The sequence below is a fragment of the Erinaceus europaeus genome, chromosome 16 (genome assembly GCF_950295315.1).
Source record: "Erinaceus europaeus chromosome 16, mEriEur2.1, whole genome shotgun sequence".
NCBI classification, from domain to species: domain Eukaryota; kingdom Metazoa; phylum Chordata; class Mammalia; order Eulipotyphla; family Erinaceidae; genus Erinaceus; species Erinaceus europaeus.
Window position 1 is genome coordinate 24,300,669 of NC_080177.1, and position 21,368 is coordinate 24,322,036.

The 21,368-nt window shown below is 44.0% G+C and overlaps 1 protein-coding gene across 6 annotated transcripts in view; it reads right to left on the reverse strand.

Annotated features, from left to right (window-relative positions):
• The window catches only part of RAD51B (RAD51 paralog B), a 975,550-nt gene that overhangs the window by 140,464 nt on the left and 813,718 nt on the right, over window positions 1-21,368 (reverse strand). For all 6 annotated transcript variants that reach the window (XM_060174759.1, XM_060174760.1, XM_060174758.1 and 3 more), the window contains one exon: window positions 12,332-12,400. In XM_060174759.1, the coding sequence (XP_060030742.1) occupies window positions 12,396-12,400 (5 nt within the window). In that variant the 3' untranslated portion in view covers window positions 12,332-12,395. The remainder of the gene's footprint in view (window positions 1-12,331; window positions 12,401-21,368) is intronic.

Sequence of the window (21,368 nt, forward strand, 5' to 3'; positions counted from 1 at the left end):
CTTTAACAGCCAATCCCAGTTCCCAGTCCTGAAGTCCATGGGGACCCTCTGTGAGCAGAGGCCTGGTACCCCTCCCTCTAACAGAGATCCTTTCTAGCTGCCTCTCTCCACTTCTGCAGGATTCGCCTAGCCTGCTACCTCAGCTCCTGGGCAAGGTGCTCCGACCTAAGCAGCCAGGAGAGAACAGAGGCTGCTGGGATTGAGGCTGCCATCAGGCAAAACTGAAGGTCCACAGCAGCATCAGTGACTGGCTGTGCCCTTTCAGCGGTGTCATTCCCATCTCCAAGGAGGCAGCAGCGTCAATACGGGGAACCTCGCCCTCTGGGCAGGCAGAGGTGTCCCATAGCAACAGGAGCTGTGATCTGCATATGACAGCACATTGCCTCTATTCAGGGCCTTTGCTCCTCGGCTTCCTTTGAGACCAGCTTGCCCTATATCCAAGTTCCCTGTGAGTTCCACACAATGAAAACAGCGGTTGACAGGTTTCCTGTAACTCCTGAAACCCGAGTGCATCCAAGGGGAGAAAGAGAGTGCTCATTACCAAAACACAAAACTCCCCCTTTCAAGGCGCAGCTAGTGGGCCCTTCAGTTTGCAGCAGCTGACCCCGTTGCCCTCCACAGCACAATAAGTAGAGGGACGAGAGGCAGAGAGAAGCCTTTACTCCTTAAGTTGCCAATTGATTACCCTCCTAACCCCTATGGGGGCTTCACTGCCCAAACAATTCAGGCGACAGAGGTCAGGGCTTGAGTCCATTCCTATTGGGAGACCTTAACTCTCCCTGCAGGGACTTTCCCAGGTTTGGGGGCTGAGGAAGGAGGGAGGGAGGGAGGGAGGAGAGAGAGAGAGAGAGAGAGAGAGAGAGAGAGAGAGAGGAGCTCTAGAAACCTTAAACAAACTCCAATCAGAAACGGAGGAAGGGGATATTAGAAGTGCCCAGAACCACAACATTGTGCCTCAGTGCTTTCATTCAGACAAACAGACCCCAGACTCCCTTTCCCACTCTGACTGAGTCACTCATTGCAGAAGCCCAGCAACGGCCAGGCTCCAACATGGCAGCTAATGACCCACAACCTGGCCATTGGGTTGAGGACAGGGAGTCACACAGTGGCAGAAAATAGTGCTACTTTTGTCCATACTGGGTCCTACCTAATTAACCAGCCTTCTACTACCCAGAAGATGAGAAAGAGGAAGCAGGGAAGGAAGAGAAAGAGGAAGAAGAAAACAGTGGGAGCTGCACTGGGACCAAGTAGAGAAGTGCTGTCTGTCCTGAGGTTGTCCTATGAGGCTTCCTTGGGAGGATCCAGATCCACAGTTTGAATGGCATTCCTCATTCTGCACAATACATCACAGGATAATATAAATGGAAGGCATATACTAGGACTCTGGGGCTTGTCCTCACACGGTTCTGAGGAGACCCGAGAGGTGGATATGCAGGATAGGGCTCTATTCTTTCTGCTCTGACTCCAGAAGCAGTAACTGAAAGTAAGTCCAACATCCCACTGTACCAGTGATTTGGGGTAAGTTTTTTTGAGGATCACAGGCAATTGTTTAACAATAGGGCTAATTATTTTGCCATCAGAAAATAAGCTGTACCTCTTGTAAATCTCTAAATACCCAATTACTTTATGTTTTCCAATGCTGTCCCTTCCTCAATTCACTCATTCACATTAAGCACTATGTTCTTCATACACATTCTTTTCCTAAAAATTAAAAAAAAATGTCTATTTATTATTGAATTGAGACAGAAATTGAGAGAGAATGAGGAGATGGAGAGGGAGAGGGAGAGAGAGAGAGAGAGACTGACCTGTGGCACTGCCTCATTGCTCATGAAGTTAACACTCTATTAAGAAGCCATAGTTTGTCCTTTTCCTCTTTTATTTTATTTTTTTCTGTCCTCCCCTTTTTTCTCTTCTCTTCTCGTCTCATCTCTTCTTTCCTCTTCTCTCCTTTCCTCTCCTCTCCTCTCCTCTCCTCTCCTCTCCTCTCCTCCTCCTCCTCCTCCTTCTCCTTCTTCTCTCTCTGTTTTATTGCTGAGGCTTGGTGCCTGCACTAGAGCCCACTGCTCCTAGCAGCCTTTTTTTCTTCTCCTCCTCCTCCTCCTCCTCCTCCTCCTCCTCCTCCTCCTCCTCCTCCTTCTTCTTCTTCTTCTTCTTCCATTTTATTGGATAGGACAAAGAGAAATTGAGTAGGGAGAGGAAGACAGAGAGGGAGAAAGATAAACACCTGCAGACCTGCTTCACCACTTGTGAGGTAACCTCCTGCAGGTGGGGAACCAGAGGTTCAAACTGGGATCCTTGCACAGGTCTTTGTGCTTTACCCAGTGTGTCACTGTCTTGCCCCCTTCTCTTTTCTCTTCCCTTCTCTTCCATTCTCTTCTCTTCTCTTCTCTTCTCTTCTCTTCTCTTCTCTTCTCTTCTCTTCTCTCTCTTCTTCCTTTTCCTTATTTTTGGCCACCTGGTTTATCATTATAGCTCAAAGCCTTCCTGTACTACAAGTCTACCACTCCCAGCAACCCTATTTTCTTTCTTTTTCTTTGAAAAGACAGCAATTGAGAGGTGAGGTAGAGCTAGGGAAAGAGAAAGATACCTAAACAGTTCTCCATGACTCACAAAGCTCCCCTCCCTCAGGTAGGGCTGGGGGTTAGGGGTCTGAACCCAGGTCTTTGCACACTGTATTATTGTGTTTGCTCTACTGTGTATGGTATCACCTGGCCCAAGTTTTAGAACTTCTTAACTTGGAGAAACCAGGAGATAAAGGTTAAAAAAAAATGGCAAGGAAAAAAATTAATTAATTAAATTAAAAGGCAAGGAAATAAATAAATAAAAATAAAAAGCCAAGGAAGTGTGAAGACTTAGCACCAAGAAAAAGAAGCAAGCTTATCTTGTTCTAGAAGACTGATCTTCAGATTTCACCCCAACATTCCCAAAGAATATATAACAGATCTTTAACAAGGGTTGGCTGTGGCCACAGTGAGGTAAGGAAAGATGAGGATGAAGGGTTTCAGCTGCACTCCACAGCAGCATTTCATGGAGTGAGTCACATCGTAGGGCAGTTCCCTAAAACTTCTGGAGAATTCTCTATAAATAGCATCTCTTCAGTTATATCTTAAAAGCTAGTGTTGACATGACAATGCTAAATATGCAGACCATCAGGAAACTACACTAGGGTGAAAGCAAGAATAGTTCAGTTTATTAAGTTATCAAAAAGTTAACAATCAGGCCACAGATGTAGAGCGAAGCAAAGGCAGAAGCTGACCTTCCTTATTAAAGTATCTGCTCTGGACCTGGAGTTAATTCATTCCATAGAGTAACTATCTTACCACACAGGAGTCTCTAGGGTTCAAGCCCCAACACCACATTGGAGCACTACGATAGCACCAGGGGAAGCTTCAGGGATGGTAGAGGAATGCTGTGGTCTATTTCCCTTTCTGACTGTTTCTATCTCTTTCTCTGGATAAAAAGTCAGTTTGTAAGCAGTTGGTATATATAAAACCCAGGGATAGAGAGGAAGAAACAAGAGAGAGAGAGAGAGAGAGAGAGCTTTCCATGTCTGACATTAGAATTTGAGTTTACTGCTCCCTGCTACTCAAGAATTATTGTAGTAAATCATCACAAACTTGAATCAATGGATTGAAATAGTGACATATTACACCTCAATATAAAAAAGAACTTTCCAAGGATGTAAATATTTAGACACCTTTATAAAGTAGTCTGCAGGGAGTCGGACGGTGGCACAGAGGGTTAAGCTCACGTGGCGCAAAGTGTAAGGACCAGCATAAGGATCCCCAGTTTGAGCCCCCCGGCTCCCCACCTGCAGGGGACTCGCTTCACAAGCGGTGAAGCAGGTCTACAGGTGTCTCTCTTTCTCTCCCCCTCTCTGTCTTCCCCTCCTCTCTCCATTTCCCTCTGTCCTATCCAACAACAACGAGATCAATAACCACAACAATGTTAAGCAATAAGGGCAACAAAATGGAAAATAAATAAATATTAAAAAAATAAATTAAAATAGTCTGCACTCCATCCTGGAAGAGTTAAAACCCCAATTGGAACATATTTCATTGTCAGGGATACTGAACAAAATCAAATCCCTCCACTGTTTCAAATCAAAGATTCTGATAACAAACGGCAGAAGTTGCAAAAGTAGGAGATACTACTTCATCCAGAACTTCTTTCTACACACACCCTCCCCCCCAAAAAAAAAAGTTTTCAGTGACAATTGTAAGAACCCGATGTCTGGTTCTTTTATATTATTTTTTAAATAATTTATTTATTTCCATGAGAGAAAGACCAGAGCACTGCTTAGCTTTAGCTTATGGTGGTTCTGGGGATTGAACCTGGAACCTCAGAGCTTTACACATGAAAGTCTTTTGAAGAGGAGACCACCAAGGACTGCTACAAGGCAGGACTAGAATGACGTCAGGAACCCACTAAACCACTGGTGAGTGCAAACACGTGTGGCTTGTGGACAGGGATGAGCCTAAGGAGAGACTGAGCAGCTGGTAACAGTCCAGCAGTTTACCAGTTGAGGCACCACCTCTAGTCTGCTTTACCAACAAAAAGACTGATGAAGGGAGGAGAGAACTCCCTTAAGACTCATCAAATGCAACTGTGAGTCTCCATTGCTACTGCCCTCAGAGGCTGAAGCAGCAAGGGGAGGCCCTGTGCTGACATCTGGGAACAGAGAACTGACCAGGAAACTCAGGAAAAGAGCTATACCTCAGTGGCCTAGCAGTCGGATTGTATAGTGGGAGCCTTTCCACATTGTTCTCCTGATGAGAACATTGTGAATAACTACCTCAGAATCTACAGACTATAAACAGGACTTGTTTAGAAACTCACAGGGCTCTGCAGTGCTGCCAAGCTTGGCAGAGAGGCTGAATTGATCCTGGAGCTTTGGATCCTTAGGGTGTGAGAGTCTCTTTGCATAACCACTTTGCTATCTCTCCCAAATCCTGCTTTACCTCTTGGTCAGGAGTGAGTGATTAAGCTAAGGAGCCTACTTACAGTTTAAAAGCCCTCAGGCACCCATATCCCACAGGGAAGAAAAAGAACAAAAGAGGCTTTTAACAGCCTCTGTGTTCCAACTCAGGGATTGAAATAATATTGAAACAACTGTTAATTTCCACAACTGTGAACTCTTTAAGGACCTTACTTAGACACAAGTCAATCCAGACAAGAGTGATCAGTAATTTGAAAAGTACTGAGAGGGACTTCATAACAAACTATATAGAATGGTTAAACCAACAAGAAGAAATATTGGAGAAATGAACCAGGGCAAGAGTCCAGCTAAAAGCCTCCCAAAGGTTGAACTATAAAATAATGAGGTCAACATCTAAACGTTTGATAAGGAAATAGTCACAGGAGTGAGTAAAGAGTTTGAAAGAATTGTCATCAGAAATGCAGAAACAACAAATGAGACTCTTGAAGAAAACACTAATTATCTCATGGTTATTAGAGAGCTGAAAGCTGAGCTAAGAACACAACTAGCTGAACAAACTAAAACAGTATCAGAACAGAGTAACAAAATAGATTAACTAAAAAAAACAGTAGAGAGGAGAGAGAATAGAATAAATGAGGTTGAAGACAGAATTAGCAAGATCAAGGATGAATTAGAGACAACTAAAAAAGAAGTAAGAGATCTCAAAAAAGATTAAGAGATACTGAAAAAAATAACAGAGACATATGGGATGACTTCAAAAGAAATAATATACACATTATTGGCTTACCAGAGGAAGAAAGAGAGGGGGAAAAAAGCATTCTTCAGGACATAACAGCAGAGAACTTTTCTAGTCCAGACAAAATCAAAGACATAAAGGTTCAAGAAGCCCAGAAGGTCCCAAACAGAATTAACCCAAACTTAAAGACAACAAGACACATCATATTTAGAATGGAAAGGAATTAGGATAAAGAAAGGATCCTGAAGGATTTAAGAGAAAAGCAGAGTCACCTACAGAGAAAAATCCAAAAGATTAGCAGCAAACTTCTCCACACAAACAGCACAGGCCAGAAGAGAATGGCAAGATATCTATCGAGTGTTCAATGAGAAAGGCTTTCAACCAAGACTACTGTATCCTGCTAGACTGTCATTCAGACTAGATGGAGGCATGAAAACTTCAGACAAGCAACAGTAGAAAGAATTAACTATTACCAAGCCTGCCCTGAAAGAAGTTCTGAAAGGTCTCTTACAGTCAGACCACCATAAATATGCCATATATCAGAACACTCTAAAAATATACAATAATGGTGTTAAAATATCTTCAATCTATATCAATATGTCAAAAGATCAACGAAAGTTAATGTTGGTTCTTCCAAAGGTGAACAAAATTGACAAACCTTTAGCCAGACTCACAAAACAAAAAAGGGAGAAGGCACAAATAAATTGGATTGTAAATGAAAGAGGATATATCACAACAGACACCACAGAAATTCAACATATCATGCAAGGCTTCTATGAACAACTATATGCCACCAAGCTAGAGAACCTGGAAGAAACAGACAATTTTATAGATACCTACGAACTCCCAAAATTAAACAAAGAGGAACTAGATAATATGAACAGGCCCATCATAACCAACGAAATTGAAACAGTTATCAAAAACCTTCCTAAGAATAAAAGTCCTAGACCAGATGGTTTTACAAATGAATTCTACAAAACCTTCAAGTTGATACCTCTACTTTTAAAAGTCTTCCCGAAAGGGAGTTGGGCGGTAGCTCAGTGGGTTAAGCGCACACATGGCGCAAAGCGCAAGGACCGACATAAGGATCCTGGTTCGAGCCCCCGGCTCCCTACCTGCAGGGGACTCACTTCACAAGTGGTCTACAGGTATCTGTCTATCTCTCTCCCCATCTCTGTCCTCCCCCTCCTCTCTCCATTTCTCTCTGTCCTATCCAACAACAACAACAATAAAACAATAAGGGCAAGAAAAGGGAATAAATAAATATTTTTTAAAAAGTTTTCCAGAAGATTGAAGACACAGGAATACTCCCTTCCAGCTTCTACGAAGCCAACATCACTGTGATACCAAAAGCAGACAGGGACACAACCAAAAAAGAAAACTACAGACCAATATCTCTGATGAACATAGATGCTAAATTATTGAACAAAATTCTAGCCAACCAGATACAGCAGTATATTAAAAAGATTGTTCACACTTCATCTGCACTATTCCAGCCTTTAGGTCCATGATTGTTCAACAATTTGTTTGGCTTTGTATGCTAACTCTCTTTTCAGCCACCAGGTTCCAGATGCCAGCATGACGCCAACCAGATTTCCTTGGACAGACAACCCCCACCAATATGTCCTAGAGCTCCTCTTCCCTAGAGCCCACCCTACTAGGGGAAGAGAGAGGCAGGCTGGGAATGTGGATTGACCAGTCAATGCCCATGTTCAGCGGGGAAGCAATTACAGAAGTCAGACCTTCCACCTTCTGCATCCCACAATGACCTTGGGTCCATACACCCAGAGGAATAAAGAATAGGAAAGCTATCAGGGGAGGGGATGGGATACAGAAATCTGGTGGTGGGAATTGTGTGGAGTTGTACCCCTCTTATCCTATGGTTTTGTTAATGTCACCTTTTAAAAATAAATTTTTAAAAAATTTTTTAAAAAGATTGCTTACCATGACCAAGTGGGGTTTATCCCAGGGATGTAAGGTTAGTTTAATATACGTAAATCAATCAACATGATCCACCACATCAATAAAAGCAAGACCAAAACCACATGTTCATATCAATAGATGCAGAGAAACCCTTTGACAAAATCCAACATCCCTTTATGATCAAAATGCTACGAAAAATGGGAAAAGATAGAAAATTCCTCAGGATAGTGGAGTCTATATATAGCAAACCTACAGCCAACATCATACTCAATGGTGAAAAACTGGAAGCATTTCCACTCAGATCAGGTACCAGACAGGGCTGCCCACTATCACCATTACTATTCAACATAGTGTTGGAAGTTCTTGCCATAGCAATCAGGCAGGAGCAAGGAATTAAAGGCATACAGATTGGAAGAGAAGAAGTCAAACTCTCCCTATTTGCAGATGACATGATAGTATACATAGACAAATCTAAAGAATCCAGCAAGAAGCTTTTGGAAATCATCAGGCAATACAGTAAGGTATCAGGCTACAAAATTAACATTCAAAAGTCAGTGGCAAATCCAGGAGTCAGGCGGTAGCGCAACGGGTTAAGTGCAGGTGGCGCAAAGCCCAAGGACCGGCATAAGGATCCCAGTTCGAGCCCCTGGCTCCCCACCTGCAGGGGAGTCACTTCACAGGCGGTGAAGCAGGTCTGCAGGTATCTATCTTTCTCTCCTCCTTTCTGCCTTCCCTTCCTCTCTCAATTTCTCTCTGTCCTATCCAATAACAATAATAACTACATCAGTAAAACAACAAGGGAAACAAAAGGGAATAAATAAATATTTAAAATAAAAAAAGAAGATGAAATCCAGAAATCAATTCCTTTTACTACAGCAACAAAAACAATAAAATATCTAGGAATAAATCTAACCAAAGAAGTGAAAGACTTGCATACTGAAAAGTCACTACTCAAGGAAATTGAAAAAGACACAAAGAAGTGGAAAGATATTCCATGTTCATAGGTTGGAAGAATTAACAACATTAAAATGAATACACTACCCAGAGCCATATACAAATTTGATGCTATCCCCATCAAGATCCTAAGCACATTTTTTTAGGAGAATAGAACAAATGCTACAAATGTTTCTCTGGAACCAGAAGAGACCTAGAATTGCCAAAACAATCTTGAGAAGAAAGAACAGAACTGGAGGCATCACACTCCCAAATCTCAAATTGTATTATAGGGCCACTGTAACCAGAAATGCTTGGTACTGGAACATGAATAGATACACTGACCAATGGCATAGAACTGAGAGTCCAGAAATAAGCCCCACACCTATGGACATCTAATCTTTGACAAAGGGGCCCAGACTATTAAATGGGTAAAGCAGAGTCTCTTCAACAAATAGTGTTGAGAAAAGTGGGTTGAAACATGCAGAATGAAACTGAACCACTATATTTCACCAAACACAAAAGTAAATTCTAAGTGGATCAAGGACTTGGATGTTAGACCACAAACTATCAGATACTTAGAGGAAAATATTGGTAGGACTCTTTTCCACATAAATTTTAAAGACATCTTCAATGAAACAAATCCAAATACAAAGAAGACTAAGGCAAGTATAAACATCAAATTAAAAAGTTTCTGCACAGCAAGAGACCAGTACCCAAACCAAGAGACCCCTCACAGAATGGGAGAACATCTTTACATGCCATACATCAGACAAGAGTTTAATAACCAAAATATATAAAGAGCTTGCCAAACTCAAGAACAAGAAAACAAATAACCCCATCCTAAAGTGGGGAGAGGACATGGACAGAATATTTACCACAGAAGAGATTCAAAAGGCTGAAAAACACATGAAAAATGCTCCAAGTCTTTGATTGTCAGAGAAATGCAAATAAAAACAACAACGAGATACCATTTCACTCCTGTGAGAATGTCATACATCAGAAAAGGTAGCAGCAACAAATGCTGGAGAAGTTGTGGGGTCAAAGGAACCCTCCTGCACTGCTGGTGGGAATGCAAATTGGTCCAACCCCTGTGGAGAGCTGTCTGGAGAACTCTCAGAAGGCTAAAAATAGACCTACACTATGATCCTGCAATTCCTCTCCTGGGGATATATCCTAAGGAACCCAACACATCCAACCAAAAAGATCTGTGTGCACATATGTTCTCAGCAACATAATTTGTAATAGCCAAAACCTGAAGCAACCCAAGTGTCCAACAACAGATAAGTGGCTGAGCAAGTTGTGGTATATCTACCCAATGGAATACTACTCAACTATTAAAAACAGTGACTTCACTGTTTTCAGTGCATCTTGGATGGAGCTTGAAGAAATCATGTTAAGTGAAATAAGTCAGAAACAGAAGGATGAATATGGGATGATCTCAACTCTCAGGCAGAAGTTGAAAAACAAGATGAGAAGAGAAAACACAAGTAGAACCTGAACTGGAGTTGGTGTATTGCACTAAAGTAAAAGATTCTGGGGTGTGGGGGGAGAGTACTGGTCCAAAAAGGATGACAGAGGACCTAGTGGGGGTTGTATTGTTATATGGAAAATTGAGAAATGTTATGTAAAAACTATTGTTTTTACTATCAAATATAAAACATTAATCCCCCAATAAAGAAATTTTCTTTTAAAAAAGAAAGTATTTTGAATAACCACTACGCTGTGTCCCTAGTCCCAAAGTCTGGTTCTTAAAACCAAATGCCAACAAAAGGCATTCCCAGTCTGCTCTTGGTCACCAAAGGCTAGTGGCCACTTCTATGCATCACCATTGCTACTTGGAAGCATTTAAAACATGGTAAAAATAGAATCATTGGAAAGTAATGGGCCTAGGTCAAGGTGGAGAAGGTCTGGATTACAGCACAGTGAGATTTCACTTTCAAGTGGCTATAGAGAAACAAAAAGCCAGAATGTAAAGTCCTGGCTCTGTCAGAGTCAGATCTCAACTGTCCCTGGGCTTCCTTGGCCCCTTCAGATGATTGAACAAATGGCTCTAAGTCACCTTTTGCCAGAGGAAGCCCAGTCCTCACACTAGGGCCTTAGATTGATCCCCTTGATAAGGTGGAGCATCCTGTCTGGTTCCCTGTCCACACCCTCACAGCTGGGCCTGCTGGGGCTGCCACGGAGTTCAAAGGCACTGCTTCCCTTGGACCCACATCAAGGACTGGGATGAGAAGAGAGTCCTCTGACCTCTGATTTGGAGGGATGAAACTGTCTTCTCTGTATTATATGGTATATGAGGCAGATTTTTCCTGTCACTATTGTGTTTGCATGCACTGGATATGGACTATCTGAGAACAATAATCGGAAAGAGTCTTTCCCCCATGGCCAGAGGCTGGAACCCAGCCCATTGTGAGGAGGGGATGTGTTTACCTAGCAGGAATATGGTTGCCCACACAAAGGGAGCTCACGGGGTGGGGTGGGGGGGGGTTGTTGAGAAACTTTCCAGGCCCCTGCCTCAAACACTGGTGTTCTAGGGTTCACTTTACCTAGCAGCTCTGATTGAGATGCCTTCTGCCTGCCTAGCTCCCTCGGTGGGAGACATTGACCTCCGGGCTTAACTTTCTGCTCTGACCATCACACTCAAGGATTTTATTTCCGTTTCCACCCAATACAACAGTCAGTACCATTCCAGGCTTGAGCCCAGCCCTCTTCTAAGCTCTTGGGTAGGTGCCATGTGGTGGCAGAAAGATTGTGTGAGGAGACAATAGGATCTGCCCCATCCTGAGGTAAGGCCGCAGATTGCTGGTGAAAGGAGCTGGCAAACTACAGATTGTCAGGGATGAGGAAGGAATCCTGTGCCTCAGGCCTGCACCGGCCTCCTCTCTGGGAAACGGGAATGTGTTACACTTTTTCTCACAGGCCTGTCCTGAGCCGGGACAGACTGCCTAGCTCCAGAGGCCTCCTGTGAACAGAGAGTGCCACAGCAATGCTAACAGGAGCTATCCAGGCCTCTGCGGTGTGACCTCTCCTGAAAGGAGCCCAGCCAAGCTGTGGGCCAACACCCACAGGCCAGAAAGGAGACTGGGAACACTGGGGAGGGAAAAAATGAGAAGCGTGAAGATTTGTACCAGAGGGAGAGACTGAGCAGCCTTTCTCTGTCAGTCCTGAGAGATATAGCGCTCAAAGACCCAATGAAGAAAAAGTTAGGTCCCAATCTTATTGTTAGCGCTCATCTTCTCCAAACAAGACAGATCATCCCCTTTCTGCCCGCCCCCCCCCCCCAACTACCTGGCAGAGCTATGGCTCTGAGGAACCCCAGTCCCTGCCCAGTCCACTCAGGGTCAGCCTGGAGCTTGCTCCTCAGAGGTAGCCAGCTGTTCCCAAACAGGTTTGGAAAGTGATCCTTGGCATATAATGAAAAAGTTGTGCGTGTGTGTACGCGCGGGGGTACCCAAGAGTTTTATATCGAGGCCAATATTATTTTTAATGGCCAAGACTTGGCCTGTGGCTGTTACTCAAGGCTCCAGAAGGCAGGCGAGCCAGGAATCGGAAACCAACTTCAGAGGAGGTAAGAAAGCAAGTCCCAGGGACCGTTCATTACCAGGCTGTCATTTATGGAAAATCAGGCAACGCCTCCACGTTTATAGACCCCTGCTCTACCCACCACTTCTCCTCCTCCCTTCTGCCTTCCCTTTTAGAAAGGGAGTAACAAATTCCAGCAATCTGAGAATTTTGGTTTCTGCCCGCTACCCGCCCCCAAGCATGACCGATGGCCCATTTTTTAAGCCAAGTCTCACCCCTCACAGGCAGCTGTCAGGAAACCACAGAAGGTGCTTGAAGGAGCACAAGAAATGGCTGGTTCTAATCTGCAGGGGGAAAAAAATGAATTAACAAGGCAGCTACTTATGGAAGAATGTTTTCTTTTCTTCAGCCCCAGCCTGCATATTTTCACAACATGTGTACTTTGTTACCTTGTCACTTCCCTGTTTGCTTTGGGTAAATAACTGGTCTCTGGATGAGAGAGAGAGAGAGAGAGAGAGAGAGAGAGAGAGAGAGAGAGAGAGGTGAAAAAAGAAAGAGGAGAAGAAAAATGAAACCAACTTGGGAGTATTGCTGGGAAGGGTGGCTAGCCATGCTGGCAGGGGAGAATGAACATCGTCTGGGGGAGGAAAGACTCAAACCCAGAGCAGCAGGTCCTGGGTCCCTTTTCCCTATGAGGGTGTGGGAGTCACAGAGGAGAGGACCTACTCCTGCAGCCTTGGGGTTGGCAGGCCCTGGTGAGGAGAAATAAAAAAAAACTTTTCTCCTTCGCCAAGTCAAATGAGGAGCCCTCTCTGAACTCTGAGGAGTCAATAAGGCAGACTGCGGCTCTCCTTCCAGATTCTGCATTCCCACCAGCCTGGGAGCAGTCAGAGTCTGGAGAGGGCTTGACCCTATAGTGTCCTGAAGTGACCCTGGCAGGTCCCAGGCCCTTTCAGGAGGCACCAGAGCAGGGCCAGTGTCTTTGGTGACACATGGCCCGTGTTTACACACACAGGCAGCAATCTCCAGCTCGAGAGTAGCCAGAGGTGTTTAAGTCTTGGCCTTATAGTTTCTTCTTGGTCCTGATCTTTCACTTCTCTGACCTCGGCCTTATACCAAGTGCCACACTTATCTCTATATAAGTGCCAAATACTGGTGTCCCCAGCAGGATACCTTAGAGATATGTGCTATTGGTGACAGTACAAGGAGATAATCACTTTTGGCAGGGGGACATCAGTGACTCTGATAAATCATAGTCTAACTTATGAAACCACGGCAACTCCAGCTTGCTCAAATCTACTCAGTTGATCATTGGGAGCTGGGAGACAGTATAATAGTTACGCAAGACTTTCATGCCTGAGGCACCAAAGGTCCCAGGTTCAATCTCCAGCACATAAACTAGAGCTGAGCAGTGTTCTGGTAAAGAGCAAACAAACCAAAGAACAGGGAACTGACTGTTATATTGCTCCCAACATAACACAGCACCCTGTTCCTGAAGTGCTGGCTCTTCCCTGCAGGGGAAACTGAGGAAAAGAGTATTGAAAGGCTGAGACTTGTACAGAAAGCAACCAGAAGGCTGGGGAGACAGCTCAAGGTGTTGGAGGACAGGATTTGCTTACTTGGGATGCTAGGAGTGCCAGGGTTCAATCTTTGGCATCACCGTAAGCAACAGCTGGTGGTGCTCTGGTCTTTCTTTCTCATAAAAAAAATAATCAAAAAAATAAAACAATTTATATATAACCCAGAGCTGACAGACCCATTAGAGGCACTGAGGGGATTCATTGGGTGTTGCCTGGGCCCCTGCTTACGTGCACTTCCTTTCTCCATCTGCCTGGGAGTCTGGGAGTCTTTGATTCCAACCCAGGCCTCCCTATCTCACCTTTTAGATCATCCAGCCTCACAGTCAGGCGAAGGCTTGGAATTCAAAACTCTAGTTCTCAGTTGCAAAGGTCTGGCCCCCATCTGTTGAGTGTTTTCCCTTGCTATCACAGGAGGGGCTGCAAATGTCCCCTGAGGTGGGAGGGGGAAGGGGTCACTCGGGAGGAAGGAGATTGCCCTGGAAGTATGGCCTCGTCCATTTGCCGGGATTGTCAAGGGCTTTGGGAGGAGGAGGGGGTGGGGGCATGCAAAGCCTTCTAGACACAGAGAGCCATGAACTTACACAAACTACCCGTATTTTTCGTGGTGTCTGGTTCTGCAACAGGCACTTGTGGAGGTGTGCCGCCAGGAAGCTATGGGAATCCAGCCAGTAGTGCATGTTTGGCGAGTCCTTTGCTGCTTTCAGGACTGCTTAAGTACTCTGCACATACTACCTTAATCAACCTTTTTATTTTTCCTCCCAATTTTGTTATTGATAAGACTAAGAGGGGGAAGAGGAGATAGGGAGAGAGAAAGAGAGACACCTGTAGCACTGCTTTGCCACTTGTAAGCTTCCCCTCTGCAGATGGGGACAGGGGCTCGAACCTGAGTCCTACTGCACTGTAACATGCCTTCCAGTTCTGTCCAAGATGAAGTCAAGGAGATGATTTCATACTTTTTTTGTAAATTATTCTATGTTATTATCATGATAGAGACAGAGAGAAATTAGACAAGTGAGAGAGGAGAGAGAAGGAATAAGAAAGACACCTTTAACCTGCTCCACCACTCCGTCCCCTCCCTGTCCCCCACACACACTTTTAGGGACCAGGGTTTCACACCCGGGCCCTTGGGCTTGGTCGCTCCATCTTCTACCTCCCTGACTGAGGAATTTTAAACAGCCGAGTGATATTCCATTGTGTATATGTACCACAACTCTCTTTTTTAAAAATTATTTTTATTTATTTGTTGGGCCGAGATAGAGAGAAATTGAAAAGGAAGGTGGAGATAAGAGTAGGAGAGAGAGAGAGAATGAGAGAGAGACCTGCAGCACTGCTTTACCACTAGCGAAGTTTCCCCCCTGCAAATGGGAACTGAGAGCTTGAACTCAGATCCTTGTGCATGGTAACATGTGGACTCAGCCAGGTTGCACCATCACCCAGCCCCCTTATTCCACAACTTTCTCAGTCATTCATCTGTTGTTGGGCATCTGGGTTGCTTTCAAGTTTGGGCTATTATGAATTGTAGCACCCACTTCTAAGGTTCTGTTATCACCCACACAGGCAGCAACGGATCTAGGCCCCTCTAGTCCCAGGTCCAGTGCCTGTCCCAGATACAGAGAGAAAGATGCACAGAGAGAAAGATCAGAGTACTTTTCAGCTCTGGCTTATGGTGGTGCTCCTACACACACACATACACACACACACACACACACACACACACACACAGTTCCTGTGGGATCATTTTCAGGGAACAAAGAGGGCCTAGCTTCTCAGAGGGAAATGGTCCTGGTTTAGTCTTTTCTTTCCCTTTCTTTCTTTCTTTCTTTCTTTCTTTCTTTCTCTCTTCCTTTCTTTCTTTCTTCCTTCCTTCCTTCCTTTTAAATATATATTTATTTATTCCCTTCTGTTGCCCTTGTTTTATTGTTGTAGTTATTGTTATTGATGTCGTTATTGTTGGATAGGACAGAGAGAAACGGAGAGAGGAGGGGAAAACAGAGAGGGTGAGAGAAAGACACCTGCAGACCTGCTTCACCGCCTGTGAAGCAACTCCCCTGAAGGTGGGGAGCCGGGGTCTCAAACTGGGATCCTTATGCCCGTCCTTGCGTTTTGCACCACGAGCGCTTAACCTGCTGTGCTACTGCCAACTCCCAGGAATGTCTTTTCAACTGGGGTTCTGGAAGCATTCTGCTTGGAACCTTTTCTGGAGAACTTTTTTTTTTTTTTTTTTTGCCAGGGCCTTTGCCCCTCGGAGACTTCCAAATGGGCTGGCAGTGAGCACCAGCTTCCTACATCTTCCTCTGTCAGTCTTCATTTCCTTCCACCCCAGCTTCCCCATCCGAGAACACCAAATACATGCCATGCTCTCTGCTACCTCCACAGCAGGGCCAACAGTGCTAGTTTTGTGACTACCTATAACATCAGGGCAAATCAAGTAAAAAATATGGTTATTAGTTGGGGAAGTTGGGCAAAGAGGAGCTAGAGAAAAAAGTGGTGTGGGTGGATACTGCAAGACTTCTAGAACTATCTGTGTCCTTAGGGACTTAGAAAGCCACTTCCTGTCTCTGGGTACATACGGGTTTCCTTATCCAAGGTCAGTGAAAGGAGAACCATGCCTGGCTAGCACAGCTGCTGCCTCTTGGTATTGATGCCAGGCACACACATAGTGCCCCTCCCCTCCCCATAGACCCCAGTCCTCTTCAGAGTTGGAAAGTTCTGGAAAGACAGACTGCTCTGTGTGCACAAGGATTGCAAAGATACACCTCAGTCAGGGAGATAGTGGAGTTCTAACTTGCACATCTGCTGTTCAGAAGCCACAGCTTCAGTCCCAGAGCTGAGTTCCTCCGTTCCTCTCTCGTTCTCTCCCTTCTCTCTCACAGTAAATAAGAAAGTAGATAAATAAATCTTTTTTTTTCTTTTTCAGTTTGTGATAGGAAAGAGAGAAATTGTGAAGGAATTGTGAAAGAGGAGAGAGAGGGAGAGACAGAGAGACACCTGCAGCACTGCAGTACCATTTGTGAAGCCCCACTGCAGGTGGCGATTGAGGGCTTGAATCTGGGTCCTTGCACATAGTAATGTGAACACTTACCCAGCTGTGCCACTGCCTGGCCCCTGATAAATAAATCTTAAAAATAAATAAACAAGCAAACAAATAATTAAAATGGTCGTTCCTCACCATCTTTTCAGTGGGTATACCACAGAGGAAGGATTAAGAGCAACTCTTTGGTTACTTTATTTATTTATTTATTTGATATTGGAGTGGGTAGGAAGGAGAGAGAGAGTAAGACCAGAGTACTTTCAGTTGTGGTTGATGGTGGTACTGGTGATTAAACCTGGAACCTCAGATCCTCGGGCATGAAAATATTTTATAAGGAGTCAGGCAGTAGCACAGCGGGTTAAGCGCAGGTGGTGCAAAGCACAAGGGCCAGTGTAAGGATCCCGTTTCAAGCCCCTGGCTTCCCATCTGTAGGGGAGTCGCTCACCAAGCAGTGAAGCAAGTCTGCAGGTGTTTATCTTTCTCTCCCCCTCTCTGTCTTCCCCTCCTCTCTCCATTTCTCTCTGTCCTATCCAACAATGATGATATCAACAACAGTATAGCTACAACAATAAAACAACAAGGGCAACAAAAGGGAATAAATAAATAAATAAACAAATAGAAAGAAAATATTTTATATAACCATTATGCTGTCTCCTCAGCCCCCTCAGTCTCCTTTGGCTAATAAAATGAAGGCATGGATCAAAATTGCTCCAATGACTTAATATACTTAATGACATAATATAAAGATGGATATTTAAATTTTAAACCAACTGACAAAAAGTTTAATTTCCAGTAGCATATTTGGAATGTCTTTCATTAAGTCACTTGGTCAGTGACCTAAGATTCCTCACTAAGTCCTGGAACCCCACCTCCTCAGAGCCTTACCCACTAGGGAAAGGTAGAGACAGGCTGGGGTTATGGATCAACCTGTCAACACCCATGTCCAGTGGAGAAGCAATTACAGAAGCCAGACCTCTGACCTTCTGTACCCCATAGAGGTTTTTGGTCCATACTCCCAGAGGGATAAAGAGTGGGGAAGATTCCAATGGAGGGGATGAGATATGGCATGCTGGTGGTAGGAATGGTATGAATTGTACCCCTCTTATCCTACAATCTTGTCGATCATTATTAAATCACCAATAATAATAAAAAAGATGTTGAAAAATAAGAAGACACAAAGCAGAATTTGGAATGGGTTTGGTGTATTGCACCAAAGTGAAAGACTGGGGCGTGGGGGGAGAGTTCAGATCCTGGAACATGATGGCAGAGAAGGACATAGAGGGGGTTGAATTGTTATGTGGAAAACTGAGAAGTGGTATACATGTACAAACTACTGTATTTTACTGTTGACTGCAAACCATTAATCCCCCCAGTAAAGAAAAAAAAGGGGAGTCGGGCAGTAGTGTAGTGGCTTAAGTGCACCTGGCACAAATCTCACCTGTCTTCCCCTCCTCTTTCTATTTCTCTCTGTCCTATCCAACAACGACGGCATCAATAACAATAATAACTACAACAAAAATGAAAAACAACAAGGGCAACAAAAGGGAAAATAAATTAATTTAAAAAATTAAAATAAAAATAAAATCCCCCACTAAAGCCATGGATAATAAATAGTTGACTCCTACTGTGTGCTGAATTATGAAAAAGAGCAAATCAACATTGCATACTACTTGTAAAAGAAACACAAGTCTTAAATTTTATTATAAGCATCCATTGGTCAATGGGGGGAGAGGGGTGAACTTCTCACTGTCTTACCAATTCCTCTGATCTGTCTAGGAGACAGTTTTCAGAGTCAGTCAGTCATATGCTAAAGAGCCATCCTGTAAAGCTCTCTATTCAGCACAAGATATGGAGAAAGGATCAAACTAGAGTTTGCTGCAAAGCTAACTGATGCAAACTCTAGTTCTTTTTTTTTTTTTTTTTCAAGACAAATGTTTAAAGGTCAAAATAGAATTCCTTCCTTAACTCTAACAGACATAAAGTTCCTTTCTTAATAGTAAAGTGCAAATGGTAGACGCAAACTGAAGTTCCTTTCTTAGCAGGAAACTACAATTCTTTATTATTATTATTATCTTTATTTATTGGATAGAGACACCCAGAAATTGAGAGGGTAGGGGAGATAGATAGATAGATAGATAGATAGATAGAGAGAGAGAGAGAGAGAGAGAGAGAGGCACCTGCAGCACTGCTTTACCACTTGCAAAGCTTTCCCTCTGCAGGTGGGGCTCGAACTCAGGTCCTTGAGCACTATAACATGTGCGCTCAACCAGGTGCACTGCCACCCGGTCCCAGAAACTACAATTCTTTAGCAGTAATTTTGAAATCCTTCTCGCTTTTTTATAATTATGTTCCTGCAAAAGATACATTGAAATCCTTAATCTATGAATATGATGTTGGGGAAGTAGGCTCTTTGCAGATGTAACTGAGACAGGATTTAGGATAAGCTGATGTTGGAACCTTCTTCTATTATGACTAATGTCCTTATATGAAGAGAAAAGTGGAGAGACACATGGCAGGGTGTGATGCAGACACACAAGGAAGAGGTAGGTAGAGACTGCCCTGATGCACGATAAGTGAAGAAGCAAGGACTTCTGGCTTTCAGTAGGTGCTAGGAAGACACACATAGGCTCCTCTTGCAGAACCTTCCAGGGAGTTTGGACCGCTGACACCTTGGCTTTGGACTATTGGCTCTCACAAAAGTGAAAGAAGAAATGTCTGTAGTTTTACAGGATAGGAACCATTGCTTGGTCACCTGCTGCAATTCCAGGCATTAAGACAGTGCCCAGGTCTGGTGAGAGAGCATAGTGATTATGCAAAGAGATTTTTATGCCTGAGGTACCAAAAGGTCCCAGGTTTAATCCCTACATTACCATAAACCAGATCTGAGCTGTGCTCTGGTAAAGAAAGGAAGAAGGAAGGAAGAAAGAAAAGAAAAAAAACCTCCCATAGCTGTAGGGGTGGGGGTGGGGATGGTGTATAACAAAGCCTTGGTATCAGCCTGCCTTTTGCAGCTGCAGAAGCCCCAGCCCTTTGTCCCTCTCCTTAACACACTCTCTCTTTCTCTGAGATATTTAATTATTTCTACCTGGAACCCACACTTGAAAGGTTATGATGGCTCTGACACTCCCAGTCTCTCCAGTTAACTATCTGGCTGCCACCCCAAACTCAAGTTTGGCCATCTGGAAATGGGGAGCTGCAAGGGAGGACACTTCACAGCTGGACTCTCCCTGCCCCTTTCCTATCCCTCCAGGCTCCAGGGACAAGTGGTTTTTAAGCTCTTGAAGGGTGGTGGAAATTTATGGTTACAGTGCCTCTAGATCAGAAGTCCTATTGGTTTCAGAGTTATTTATTTATTTAGTTAGTTAGTTACTTTAACGGTACACAAGAATTCTCCCCCAGCCCCCTTCAAAACATCCACACACCTTTTAAAAATGTGCACTTTTCTCTTTTTTCTCTTTCAAGCTGGTTTCCTATGGTGAAGGCAAGGCTCAGAAATGCCCAATAAATCATCTGACTGCCCTCACTCTGTTGAAAGGCAGGAAATGCAGAAGAATATCTCCTTACCTTGTTCACTCTGCATATAACAAGAGCTATCAGGACCCTTTGAAGGGCAGGGAGGGCCCTGACAGCAAGGCCAGGGGAGTTGCTTTTAGAAATTCACTGGAGGATAAGCTGCTAGCGTGCTGGCTACCTTTGCTACCAGTCTCTTTGATGGGCTGCATCTTAGGGAAATCCATGCATTCAGCAACAACTCTGGGAGTTGGGGAGGGGTAGCTTGATGCTTACGCAAAAAGATTCTCATGCCTGAGGTCCTGGGGTTCAATCCTCCACCACTATAATAAACCAGAGCTAAGCATTGCTGGGGTGGGGGGTAAGTCTGTACTGGATGAAAGAAACTCAAAATTCAATCCCTAGTCCTCCTCTTCAAATACTTTACAATCTAGAAGGGGCCACTTGCCTTTCTACAAGGGAGCTTATGGAGCATGTTGAAGAATATTACAAAGAAGACTAAAACAAAAATAAACTAATGGGATTAAATCAAATTGAAAAGCTTCTGCACAGCAAAAGAAACCAAACAAAGAGACCCCTCACAGAATGGGAGAACATCTTTACATGCCATACATCAGACAAGAGTTTAATAACCAAAATATATGAAGAGCTTGCCAAACTCAAGAACAAGAAAACAAATAATCCCATCCAAAAATGGGGAGAGGACATGAACAGAATATTCACCACAGAAGAGATCCAAAAGGCCGAGAAACACATGAAAAAATGCTCCAAGTCTTTGATCGTCAGAGAGATGCAAATAAAGGCAACGATGAGATACCATTTCACTCCTGCGAGAATGTCAGACATCAGAAAAGGTAGCAGCAACAAATGCTGGAGAGGTTGTGGGGTCAAAGGAACCCTCCTGCACTGCTGGTGGGAATGCAAATTGGTCCAACCCCTGTGGAGAACAGTCTGGAGAACTCTCAGAAGGCTAAAAATAGACCTACACTATGATCCTGCAATTCCTCTCCTGGGGATATATCCTAAGGAACCTAACACACCCAATACCTATGTACTTAGCAGCACAATTTGTAATAGCCAAAATCTGAAGCAACCCAAGTGTCCAACAACAGCTGAGTGGCTGAGCAAGTGGTGGTATATCTACCCAATGGAATACTACTCAGCTATTAAAAACAGTGACTTCACTGTTTT